Source organism: Pelodiscus sinensis, chromosome 1 (assembly GCF_049634645.1).
Source record: "Pelodiscus sinensis isolate JC-2024 chromosome 1, ASM4963464v1, whole genome shotgun sequence".
NCBI classification, from domain to species: domain Eukaryota; kingdom Metazoa; phylum Chordata; order Testudines; family Trionychidae; genus Pelodiscus; species Pelodiscus sinensis.
Window position 1 is genome coordinate 45142280 of NC_134711.1, and position 13192 is coordinate 45155471.

The 13192-nt window shown below is 41.9% G+C and overlaps 1 protein-coding gene across 1 annotated transcript in view; it reads right to left on the bottom strand.

Annotated features, from left to right (window-relative positions):
* CFTR (CF transmembrane conductance regulator) overlaps window positions 1-13192 on the bottom strand; it is a 144108-nt gene that overhangs the window by 113742 nt on the left and 17174 nt on the right. Inside the window, exon 3 of the mRNA XM_075929158.1 lies at window positions 11892-12003. Coding sequence (XP_075785273.1) covers window positions 11892-12003 — 112 coding nt within the window. The remainder of the gene's footprint in view (window positions 1-11891; window positions 12004-13192) is intronic.

A 13192-nucleotide genomic window follows, 5' to 3' on the forward strand; every position in this document is an offset into this window, starting at 1 on the left:
CAGGTAGCTAGTTTCTAATACATGCAATATATTCAACATTTGTATTAACATTTTAAACACTGTACACAACCATGTTTTGCAGAATACAGAGCTCTCGTATGCTGTAGCACAATTTGTCAGTTTACTATTGTCTTCTTGTTAAATTTCTTTATGAAAAAAAATTAGGTCCAGAACCTTCATCTAAATGGCTGAGCATAAGTTTGATTTCTATTGTTTTTGTGAGTTTGAGCCAGACTCTTGCAGACTCATTGCTATATACTAGCAAACCTTGAACCAAATACAAGTTACAAAGGACTCATTGAACTGTCAGTGTTTCTGCATTTCCTTTTCCCATCTTTGCTGATTACAAGGTATTTTGTATAAACAGAAATTTCTCTTTCCTAATCAGTTTTCAAAGCTAATCCTCCTGCCATTCAAAGATAGTACAATTCAGTGCTTGTGACACAAAAATGTTCCCCTGTTGATGAATTATTAGATCAAAAATATCCACCCAAACCCCTCAAAAATTCAGGATTTAAAGACAGCCCATTACTACTTGCCTCTCCTTAATTCCCACACCAAGAAACTCTCTCTCACTGCCTGAAAGGTATGCTAATAATATGTCAGGATCCTTTAAAATAGGCATAGATAATAAGTCACTAAGAATCATAATGCCACTGTATAAATGCATGGCATAACCGCACCTTGAAAACTGTATGCAGTTCTGGTTGCCCCATCTAAAAAATATTATATTAGAATTGGAGAAGGTATAAAAGAAGAGCAGCAAAAATGATTGGGACACAGGACAGCTTCCAGATGTGGACAGATTAAAAGAAGTATGAACGTTCACTTTGGAAAAGAGATGTGTGCATGAGAGTCGGGGAGAAAATATGATGGATGTCTATAAAATCATGAATGGAGTGGTGAAAGTGAATAAGGAAGTGCTATTTTCCCTTTCACATAGAAGAAGAACCAGAGCAGGTTTAAAACAAACAAAAGGAAGTACTTCTTCACACAGTCATCTCGTGGTACTTGTTGCTGGGGACATTGGGAAGGCTAAGACTATAAATGGCTTAAAAAAACAAAACAAAACAAAAAAACACTCAATAATTGCCCTGTTTGGTTCATCTGCCATTGGCTACTGACAGCAGACACAATAATGGGCTAGGTGGTCTGACCTAGAATGCCCATTCTTAATTTTCTTTTAAACCTGACTGCTCTCCTTTTGCACAGCCCCTCTTCACCTCTAAGGGAGTTGAGGGGTAGAAGTAGCCCAGACAGTATCTCCTGAGAAGCTGATAAAATTCCATGAGTGCATTTGGGCATTATGATTATTTGGAGTTGAGAATATGTGAAATTCGGTTGGCGTGACTGTTAATCTTGCCTGAATGGGCGATTTCCTTAGCTTTTAATGATTATATACAAAAGAAATGCATTTGTTCAATCTGTTGTCAAAGATGATGGATTAATTTTCTGTGGGAATACAGACCTCCCTCCCCTCACCCCAAACCTCTACATGCCCCTCAAAAGCAACCAGAGTGAAGCAGACAAAAGCCAATTCAGGCTACTGTGTACAGATACAGTATACCCTCCTAGTCGATGAGCAGCCACAATCTGCACTACTTGAATCTTTTCAGTAGCCCCAAATGGGGGAGGGTAAAACAATCAAATCTAGAAGTAAAAACATAATAGAAAGCCAAAATAAAGCCTGAATCCAAGAGAAATGTGTGCAACATCAGCACTTTCATTCAGTGGGTCAGCTCATGTCTCCAGACACCAAAAACATGCATACTTACATAAGAACATAAGAACAGCCGTACTGGGTCAGACCAAAGGTCCATCTAGCCCAGTATCCTGTCTTCCGACAGTGGCCAGCACCAGGTGCCCCAAAGAGAGTGGACCGAAGACAATGATCAAGTGATTTGTCTCCTGCCATCCCTCTCCAGCCTATGACAAACAGAGGCCAGGGACACCAATTCTATCCCCTGGCTAATAGCCTTTTATAGACCTAACCTCCATGAAATTATCTAACTTCTCTTTAAACTCTGTTATAGTCTTAGCTTTCACAGCCTCCTCTGGCAAGGAGTTCCACAGGTTGACTACACGCTGTGTGAAGAACTTTCTTTTATTAGTTTTAAACCTGCTCCCCATTCATTTCATTTGGTGTCCTCTAGTTCTTCTATTTAGGGAACTAATAAATAACTTTTCTTTATTGTCCCTCTCCATACCACTAATGATTTTATATACCTCTATCATATCCCCCCTCAGTCTCCTCTTTTCTAAACTGAAAAGTCCCAGTCGCTTTAACTTCTCCTCATATGGGACCCGTTCCAAACCTCTAATCATTTTAGTTGCCCTTTTCTGAACCTTTTCCAAGGCCAAAATATCTTTTTTAAGGTGAGGAGACCACATCTGTACACAGTATTCAAGATGTGGGCATACCATAGTTTTATACACGGGCAGTAAGATATTCTGGGTCTTATTTTCTATCCCTTTCTTAATAATTCCTAGCATCCTATTTGCCTTTTTGACCGCCGCTGCACACTTTATGGAAGTTTTCAGAGAACTATCCACAATAACTCCAAGATCTCTTTCCTGATTTGTCGTAGCCAAATTAGCCCCCATCATACTGTACGTATAGCTGGGGTTATTTTTCCCGATGTGCATTACTTTACATTTCATTTGTCATTTTGTTGCCCAATCGCTCAGTTTGGTGAGATCTTTTTGGAGTCCCTCACAGTCTGCTTCTGTTTTGACTATCCTAAACAGTTTGGTATCATCCTCAAACTTTACCACCTCACTGCTTACCCCTTTCTCCAGATCATTTATGAATAAGTTGAAAAGGATTGGTCCCAGGGCTGACCCTTGGGGGACACCACTAGTTACCCCTCTCCGTTCTGAAAATTTACTATTTATTCCTACCCTTTGTTTCCTGTCTTTTAACCAGTTCTCAATCCAAGAAAGGACCTTCCCTCTTATCCCATGGCCATGTAATTTACACAAGAGCCTTGGTGAGGGACCTTGTCAAAGGCTTTCTGAAAATCTAAGTATACTATATCTACTGGATCCCCCTTGTCCGCATGTTTGTTAACCCCTTCAAAGAACTCTAATAGATTAGTAAGACATGATTTTCCTTTACAGAAACCATGTTGACTTTTGTCCAACAAATTATATTCTTCTACATGCCTCACAGTTTTATTCTTTACTATTGTTTTGACTAATTTGCCCGGTACTGAAGTTAGGTCTGTAATTGCCAGGATCACCTCTAGAGCCCTTTTTAAATATTGGTGTCACATTGGCTACCTTCCAGTCATTAGGTACGGAAACCGATTTAAAGGATAGGTTACAAAACACAGATAATAGTTCAGCAATTTCCCATTTGAGTTCTTTTAGAACCCTTGGATGAATGCCATCCAGTCCCGGAGATTTGTTAACATTAAGTTTTTCTATTTGTTCCAAAACCTCCTCTAATGACACTTCAATCCAGGACAGTTCCTCAGATTCACCACCCACAAAGGACGGTGCAGATTCGGGAATCTCCCCAATGTCCTCAGCCGTGAAGACTGAAGCAAAGAAATCATTTAGTTTCTCCGCAATGGCTTTATCGTCCTTGATTGCTCCTTTTATAGCTCGATCATCTAGGGGACCCACAGGTTTTTTAGCAGGGTTCCTGCTTCTAATATACTTAAACATTTTGTTATTTCTTTTTGAGTTTTTGGCTAGCTGTTCCTCAAAATCTTTTTGCTTATTACATTTTTACACTTGATTTTACAGTGTTTGTTCCTTTCTATTTATCTAGGATTGGACTACCTCTTCTTAAAAGATACCTTTTTGTCCCTCACTGCTTCTTTTACATGGTGGTTAAGCCATGGTGACTCTTTTTTAGGTCTCTTGCTATGTTTTTTAATTTGGGGTATACATTTAAGTTGGGCCTCTATTATGGTGTCTTTAAAAAGTTTCCATGCAGCTTGCAGGGATCTGGCTCTAATCATTGTGCCTTTTAATTTCTGTTTAACTAACCTCATTTTTGTGTAATTCCCCTTTTTGAAATTAAATGCTAGGGTGCTGGACTGCTGAGGTGTTCTTCCCACCACAGGAATGTTAAATGTTATTATATTATGGTCACTATTTCCAAGTGGTCCTGTAAGCGTTATCTCCTGGACCTCATCCTGTGCTCCACTCAGGACTAAATCGAGAATTGCCTCTCCCCTTGTGGGTTCCTGCACCAGCTGCTCTAAGAAGCAGTCATTTAAGCCATTGAGAAATGTTATCTCTTTTTCTCTTCCTGAGGTGACATGTATCCAGTAATATGGGGATAATTAAAATCCCTCATATTATTATAGAGTTCTTTATTTTGGTAGCCTCTCTAATCTCCCTCAGCATTTCAATGTCAGTATTGCTGTCCTGGTCAGGTGGTCGGTAATATATTCCTACTGCTAATTTCTTATTGTTGGAGCATGGAATTACTATCCATAGCGATTCTATGGAACATATTGATTCATTTAATATTTTTATTTCATTTGATTCTACATTGTCTTTCACAATGGGTGTGTCTAGACTACATGCCTCCTTCGACGGAGGCATGTAGATTAGCCAGATCGGAAGAGGGAAATGAAGCCGCGATTAAAATAATCGCGGCTTCATTTAAATTTAAATGGCTGCCCCGATCTGCCGATCAGCTGTTTGTCGGCAGATCGGGGGAGTCTGGACGCGATGCCCCGACAAAGAAGCCTTTCTTCATCGACACAGGTAAGCCTGGTTTCACGAGGCTTACCTGTGTCGATGAAGAAAGGCTTCTTTGTCGGGGCATCGCGTCCAGACTCCCCCGATCTGCCGACAAACAGCTGATCGGCAGATCGGGGCAGCCATTTAAATTTAAATGAAGCCGCGATTATTTTAATCGCGGCTTCATTTCCCTCTTCCGATCTGGCTAATCTACATGCCTCCGTCGAAGGAGGCATGTAGTCTAGACACACCCAATGTGCCACCCCACCACCCACCCGGCCTGCTCTATCCTTTCAATATATTTTATATCCCGGTATGATTGTGTCCCACAGATTTTCCTCATTCCAGATTTCCATCATTTCAGTGATGCCTATTATGTCAATCTCCTTTAATACGAGGTACTCTAGTTCACCTATCTTATTAGTCAGACTCCTAGCATTTGTGTAGAAGCACTTTAAAAATTTGCCACTGCTTATTTGTCTGCCCTTCCCTGATGCATTGGATTCCTTTATATGCGGTTGTTTGTCTGCTCTGGCCCATGGTTTGTCCTCTCCCCTCCTCTCTTTCTGACTATAGCTTAGAGAATCTCTATCAATAGATTCTCCTCTAAGAGAAGTCTCCCTTCGATTTACTTGCATCTCAGCACCAATCAACTTCCCCCATCTCTTAGTTTAAAAACTGCTCTACGGCCTTTTTAATGTTTAGTGCCAGCAGTCTGGTTCCACCCTGGGTTAGGTGGAGCCCATCCTTCCTGTATAGGCTCCCCCTCTTCCAAAAGTGTCCCCAGTTCCTAATAAATCCAAACCCCTCTTCCCTACATCATCGTCTCATCTCCGCATTGAGACTCTTAAGCTCTGCCTGTCTACCTGGCCCTGCGCATGGAATTGGAAGCATTTCCGAGAATGCCACCATAGAGGTCCTTGATTTCAGTCTCTTTCCTAGCAGCCTAAATTTGGCCTCCAGGACACCTCTCCTACCCTTCCCTACGTCATTGGTACCTACATGTACCACGACCACCGGCTCCTCCCCAGCACTACACATAAGTCTATCTAGATGCCTCAAGAGATCCGCAACCTTCACACCAGGCAGGCAAGTGACCATTCGGTTCTCCCGGTCATCGCAAACCCAACTATCTATAGTGATAAAAATGTAGCTGTGTTAGTCTTTTTTAATTGTATCCTTTGGTATATATGGTTGTGACTACTTTCTTCCACTATTTGATCTGAGGAAGTGGGTCTGGCCCACGAAAGCTCATCATCTAATAAACCATCTTGTTAGTCTTTAAAGTGCTACATTGTCCAACTATCTATGTTTCTAACGATTGAATCACCCACTACTAACACCTGCCTCTTCCTAACAACTGGCATTCCCTCCCCCTCAGAGGTATCCTCAGTGCGAGAGGATACCGCAACATCCTCTGGAAGGAGGGTCCCAACTACGGGATGGTTTCCCTCTGTTCCGTTGAGACTTTCATCCTCTTTAAGAGCACTGGGGCTCTCAGACTGGAGGTGGGACAGTACTACAGTGTCCCGGAAAGTCTCACCAACATATCTCTCTACCTCCCTTAGCTCCTCCAGTTCAGCCACCCTGGCCTCCAAAGCCCGAACTCGGTCTCTGAGGGTCAGGAGCTCCTTGCAACGGGTGCACACATACGTCACCCGCCCACAGGGCAGATAATCATACATGTTACACTTGATGCAATAAACAGGATAGCCCCCACTCTGCTGCTGGGCTTCTGTATCCATTTTTCTTATGAATAAGTTTAAGTATAAACTGGGCTTCTTTTTAAATCTCTGGAATATAGATTATTATAAGAGTTATGTTTTAAAGAAGGTCAAAAGTCACTAGCGCCCTCTAACCTTCCTCTCCAAACTCCCTGTTAGCTCCCTGGTCGCTGACTCACAGGCTTATATAGCTCTGGTAGCCCCTCCCCTGACTGAGGCTCAGCAAATTAACAGAGGCTTCTAGATTTCAAACCTTTTAGTAGCTCCTTCAAACAAACCAACCAACCAACCAACCAGACAAATACAAGCTCAGCACAAAGCAAATAACTCCCCCCCACACACACACACACAAACACACACTACAGACAGCCACTTACCACAAGGGTCCCGTTTTTACTCCTCTTTTACCTGGAGAACTCCCTCTCCAAACTCCCTGTTAGCTGCTCCTGTTCACAGTTTCTTCTCTTTCTTTTAGTACAGTTGCATTGAACATGGAATTTTTAAAAACTATTCACTTTCAGTACTATAGCTCCCTTATTTTTCCACAGGCCCTTTGCTTTTTCCAGTTCTTTCCCATCAGATTAGCTTCTCCTCTTTCTTTCTTTTTCCTCTTTCTCTCTTTCTGTTCTATTCTCTCACCCATTTCCTCATCTGCATTATTATGTATTTGTATATTCCAATAGCATCTTCTCCAATCAAGAATCTGGGTACCAACATGCTAGGCACTGGACAAATAAACAAAGGTGGTCCAAGTCCCAGTCTCTTTGTCCGTACAAAGAGAGAGGGAGAATTGGTTGAATCCTCAGCTCTTATTTTCATGCTTTGCACACCCTTGGCAATACAAAATAGTCAGAAAGCTGACTTACAGGGGTAACCAAGTACATCCCATGAAACAGAAAAGAACTTTGTGGTGTACAATTTCTGTAGACTTCTCTAAATCACCCATCCTCTCTTACCCTTCATTCAGGTGGTAAACATGAAGCCAATTGCATACTTCTCTCCAACAAGATCCTTAGGGCATGTCTACACTAGGAAATTATTTTGAAATAACTAACTCCTGAAATAGCTATTTTGAAATAGCATATCCACACTACAGGGAAGCCTTGAAATTAGTCCAAGGCAGGCTCCCTTAATGTGAATGTGTTACCTCAACTTAGAAGCCCAGGAAGCACTGGGGAGTAATTACTTTGAATGACTCTGGGAAGTAGTTATTTTGAAATAGCAGCAGTGGAGCATCCATGCTACCACTATTTTGAAATAACTATTTTTAAATAAGCATTATTCCTTGTTATTTTAAATAACCAGACTCTTATTGCAAAATAATGGGCTTGGTAGTGTGGACACTCCATTTGAAATAACTCCCTAGTGTAGATCAGGGCTTACTGGAGTAGCTTCTGGATACAGACTATAATTTAGAGGAGCCCTGAGGCTGTTGCAAATTATACTAGGCACAGGGACTATTTAAGATACTAGCCAACTTTTCCCCACAATAGGCCTGTGCAAAATACGGCCTATCGCATCTGGCTTGTGGATACAGTGGGGAGCCCCAGACATGCTCTCAGCTTGCTCTGCCCCACCCACACATCGCTCAGAAACATGGCTGCCAGGCAGTTTTCCTTTAAAATCTGTGAGCCTGGAGGGGAAGAGGCTTTAGGAGCTGCTTCCACCCCCAGCACAATCTCACTGGCCAATGTTTCAATAACAGGCAGCCAGGAAACACCACACCCTCTCCCCTCTGGGGCTGGTAGTTATTCACATAGCACATAGTTGCAGCCTGTGAGGGGATAAGGCAGGCAGGAAGGCTGCTTCAGGCTGCTGACTGGTAAGTCTCCTGGCCAGTACCTCTGGCACCGCAGCCCCCCCCCTCCCCCAACCCTCTGCCCCCCACTCCTGTTCTCTACTCTACATACCTAAATCCTCTGCGTCCCCTCCTGCACCCATATCCTCTCCCAGATCTGGCACCCCAATTCCCTGCCCCAGATCATTGTCCCCTTCTACTCTACTCACAACCCAAACCCCTGCAACTCAATCCCCTGCATAACTTCCTATACCCCAATTCCCTGTCTTAGGTCACACCCCAACACCCTGCACCCCACTTCAGTGCCCCAGGTCAAAACCGCCTCCTTTACCCAAACTCCCTCCCTTTCCCCAAGCTCCCTTCTGCACCCAACCTCCATCCCAGACCCTACACCTCCATTAATATCATGGAAGAATGCAGCCCTCGACCACTTTCCAAATTCTTGGTTCTTCAAAGATTATTGCCCACCCTTACCCCACACCTTTCCTCTTCTGTGCACCTGAGGACTGAACCCAATATCTGTCCATGCAGAAATTGTCTGTCTGATTATAGCTAGAAAACAATGATTTTTTTGTAGATGTGGTTAGCAAGCGCACCATTTCGGGAGGTTAGGCAGGTCAGAAGCTGTGTACTCTGGGACGTGGCTTGCTTTTCATCCCATTCCCAAGACGCTAAAGGAGTGAGGGGAACGTGCTTATATTCCATACATGCCTCTCATTTTTGGCTGGCAAAGGGAGCTCACCAGCCAGGTGTAAGAGGCATGCACGGATTGCAAGCACTTTCCCCTCACTCCCTTAGTGTCAAGGGAATGAGATAAAAAGTAACCCATGTCCCGGAGCGCACAGCTGCTGTCCTACCTAGCCTTCCGAAATAGTGCTGTTGGTGGTTAGAGAATTTTGATGAGCAGATTTTTAAATGAAAATCAGTCATCTAACTTTTACATTAACTTAAAAATTCCATAAATGTGATTATTCAGCATTGAGTCTTTTAAAAAGAAAACATAACCCAACACAACAAAAACCAGGACTATGTAGCACTTTAAAGACTAACAACACAACAGAGCTCTTAAAATACCAAACTATATGTGGCTGATGTGAATGGCTCCAAATTTCCATTTGGGATGTGAAGAACTAGTCGACTATCCAATAAGCAAATGCTTATCAAATAGTCAACAGGTTAGTTAACTAGTCACTTCCCTCCTTTCTGCCTCTATCGGAAAGAAGCAGCAAGGACAAGGGAAGAGGAAGGGGTATTTCAAAGCAGCAGTGCCACGTGGAGCCTGCGGCCAGATCCCGGGCTCCACGCAGCGCTGCTGTTTTGAAATGCCACGTGCAGCCTGGGGCCAGCTGGGGTGTCCCCAGGCTTCTCGCAGCGTTTCAAAGTGCCAGAACCACATAGAGCCCAGGATCAGCTACCAACTCACCAGGTGACCCCAGGCTCCACACGGTGTTGATGCTTTGAAACATCATGTGGAGCCTGATGCTGTGATCCCCACAGCTTTTCAAAGCAGCAGCACTCCACGGAGCCCAGGGTCAGCGGGGGAGTCCCCAGCTGACCCTGGGCTCCACATGGCGCTTTTGTCATTAAAATGCAGGAACAGCCGTAGGGCTGTTGCTACACTTCAAAGGCAGAGGCACCCTATCAACTAATCGAATAGTCGATGCAAAATGCAACAACTACACATTAGTAAATTACTCTCAATTTAACATCCCTAATTTCCATTCAATACTATTGTGCATTAAGAATGGTTACCCTTAACTTCTAAGAACACTTGGGGTATGTCTACACTACCATCCTAGTTCGAACTAGGGTGGTAGTGTAGACATACCCTTGAAGATTTACCAAGCATTGCTTGAGTCGTTAACTCAATTATTTATTGTTTCTTGGAAAATAAAATGAAAAATGTACATGTGTCATTGAAATCATTGCTCTGGGATGGGGCTGTGGATGAGGGGTTCAGTATGCAGGCTGACCTGGAAAGAGAGGACTACCACAGCCCTCTCACACTGCAGCAGCTTGGGGCCAGGTGAAAATTGCCTCTCCCTTGCCACTGCAGCTCCAGCAGGCACACCCGGGGGAGGGATCCATACCCCCCAGCTGGGGAAGATCCAGGTTCCTCTGCCCCCCATGCTCCACAGACAGAGCAAGGAATCCAGAAAACTGTGCTCTTTCTCTTCACTCCCTGATGAAGAGGAACAGCCAGCAATGTCCTTGTATGACTAGAGGGAGGGGGAGCTTCAGTGCTCCCCCCAGTCCCTAAAGGGCGCCTGGGAAGTGTGGGAGATTCAGGAAGTACCAGACTGGGGGCTCCCATCCAGATTCTCATCCAGTCCCTTTCACCTGCCTAGTGATTCTGTCTCTTTTCTGAATGTCTTTATGAGAAAGAATCCCATTCCAGCTACATCCCATTTTTCTGGCAAAACCAAACCCTTACCTTGCTTTAAGTTATGAAAACAGGAAGATATCTATCAAATTTGGTGGTCCTAGCTCTTACTGTTTAGGAGTTTAGGAGAACAGACAGACAGACTCATTCTTTCAAATATATAGTACATATATAGTTAATTCTAATATATTTTTCACAAAAGGACGTGTTCACTGAATAGTTTTTGTAATGCAAGTAGCGGGATTAACCAATAAAGGTATGTAATCAACACTTAATTTTCTTTTCAGGTTCAAACAGAATGCTATACTGAAACATAAGTTTTACAGTTTCCCACTTCTTCATTGTATTGTTGTCTTTGATTTCCTGACTCCGCATTTTTTGTCTAGGGATATCCAGAGCTATCCAGTTAAATCAGCTATATGAAATACCACTCTTTTATTATTGACAAATTTGTATTGTAATAAATATGCACATACTGCCTCAGAACTTTTTAGTTGTAATGATATCAATCAAGATTTGGCTTCAAACTACTGAAAAAGATGTGTTATTTAGACTTATCATTCAAGAATAAAAAAGAAGGAAATGACACAACGTAAAAAGCTTGTATCACTCCCACATTCATGTAATCAGAAGCCATTGTCTATGGCATCTCACCATTGTACACCTCTTTTGGGTCAAATATTGCTCTGTGATGTACTAGCAGAAATACAAAAGAAACTTCAATAATTCCAGTACAGTCATTCCACATTTATACCAGTGTTTATTTCCACATACTAATGACTATTGCAACATCAGCAATAAACCTGTTGTCTTTGTTTGATCATAATGCCTCCCTGACCTTACCCACAATGTGCAAAAACAATTGTTAGTTTCTGTAATCTGCAGTCTAAATTGAAATTAAAATAAAATGCCAATATGAATTAAATTCCCTTTGATATAAATGGGAGATGCTCATGCAGATCATAAGTAGAATGCAATAATTTATTTCATATTGATAAAAATATCTTACAGCACTTAATTACAAAGGACATTAAGGAACTTTGTACTTTATAGGCTGCATGTTAAAACCAGGGTCCTCGTACATTTCTGGAGTTCAAGGCACCAAGAGCCAATTGTGCACCTCTATAAACTATGTATACTCTGCCTCCCCAGCATCTGAAGAATTTGTGCCTTTGTAATATTCACACTCAATGTCACAAAAATGTAGTATGATTAGCATGAGTCCTCAATAATTTAGCAATCATCAGGATTCAGAGCTTATTCAAACAAGAACAAATCTTACCCCTAAATATAATATTATTCCATAGAACATAAATTTCCAGAAAAAGCATCGTCGAAGAGCATTAATAAGTTTGGGTTTTTTCTTTGAAGTTGCCAGCTCCCTGTCCCATTCTCTGAAAAGGAACCAAAAAACAAGACCATTTAGTTGTGTGAGCAAACACGTGAGTCTACAGCTCTAACATAGTTCAATTCACTCAAGTATATCCAAGGAGATTTAGCTAAGGTGGCTGATGAAACAAAGCCTTGTGGAGACCCCAAAGATCTGACCCTCATTGACTTGATAGCTCAATAAAAGTTCAAACCTAGTTCACCCACATATTTGGCAGATTTATATACTCAGCCATACATCACTCTGCAGGGAATTAATTCATGAAAAGGTCACATTGTATGTTTTAAAGAAACCTGCTGTACTTCTTAAGACCAATGCACAAATAATAGGCAAATAAAAGTTTTGGAGCTCCTCCATTCCCTAGCAAGAAGAAAACAAAGAGAAGCTATTCTAAAAAAGTGACTTTTTAAAAAAATGGGCTGCCTGTGTTTTTGTCACCACTGAAGAGACTTTTTGAAGGCAGCCTCATAGTGTAAAGTACATCTTCTGACAGAAACAAAGAGAAGAGTATTATTTATACAAATTATGTATTTGATAACTTACAAACTAAAAGCATCAATTTACAACGTGAAGTGCATTCAAATGGAAAAATAAAGGTACTAGATATTTCCTGTAGAAATTTTACCTTGTGTCAATATGTACTAACCATCACTAAAGTGCTCAGTGCAATACAAAATGGCAGAGCATGGTGACTAGTGATTTGGGGTTCCCAATTAAAGACAAGGGAACTAATTTTCAGCAGGCAGATGCTCTGCCCAATCCAGTGGGGGAGAGAATGGAGCTTCTCCCCCACTGGATTGGGCAGAGTTCACAATGCAGATCCAATCTGTCCTGGATGACAGGAATAGACATCATGGAGCTTACCAACAAAAAGAAAAAGTATGTACAAAAGCGCCTAAATTAATCCCAGTCAATGGAAGTTAGAATGTTATCCCTAGAAGACCTGAGTCTGAAACTCCTACATTAGCTTCTCATTTTAGGACTCATTCCTATAAACCAGGGGTCTCCAAACTTTTCAGCCCGAGGGCCGCATTAACTATCAAACAGCAGTTCGGGGGCCGACTACACACTTGAGGTCCAAATAAAAAACAATCAAAACATGGATGTTGTTTTTAATTATTTATTTAATATTATTTTATTCAGTTATTATTTAATAACACATTGATACACTACACATGAACACCTGTATTAGT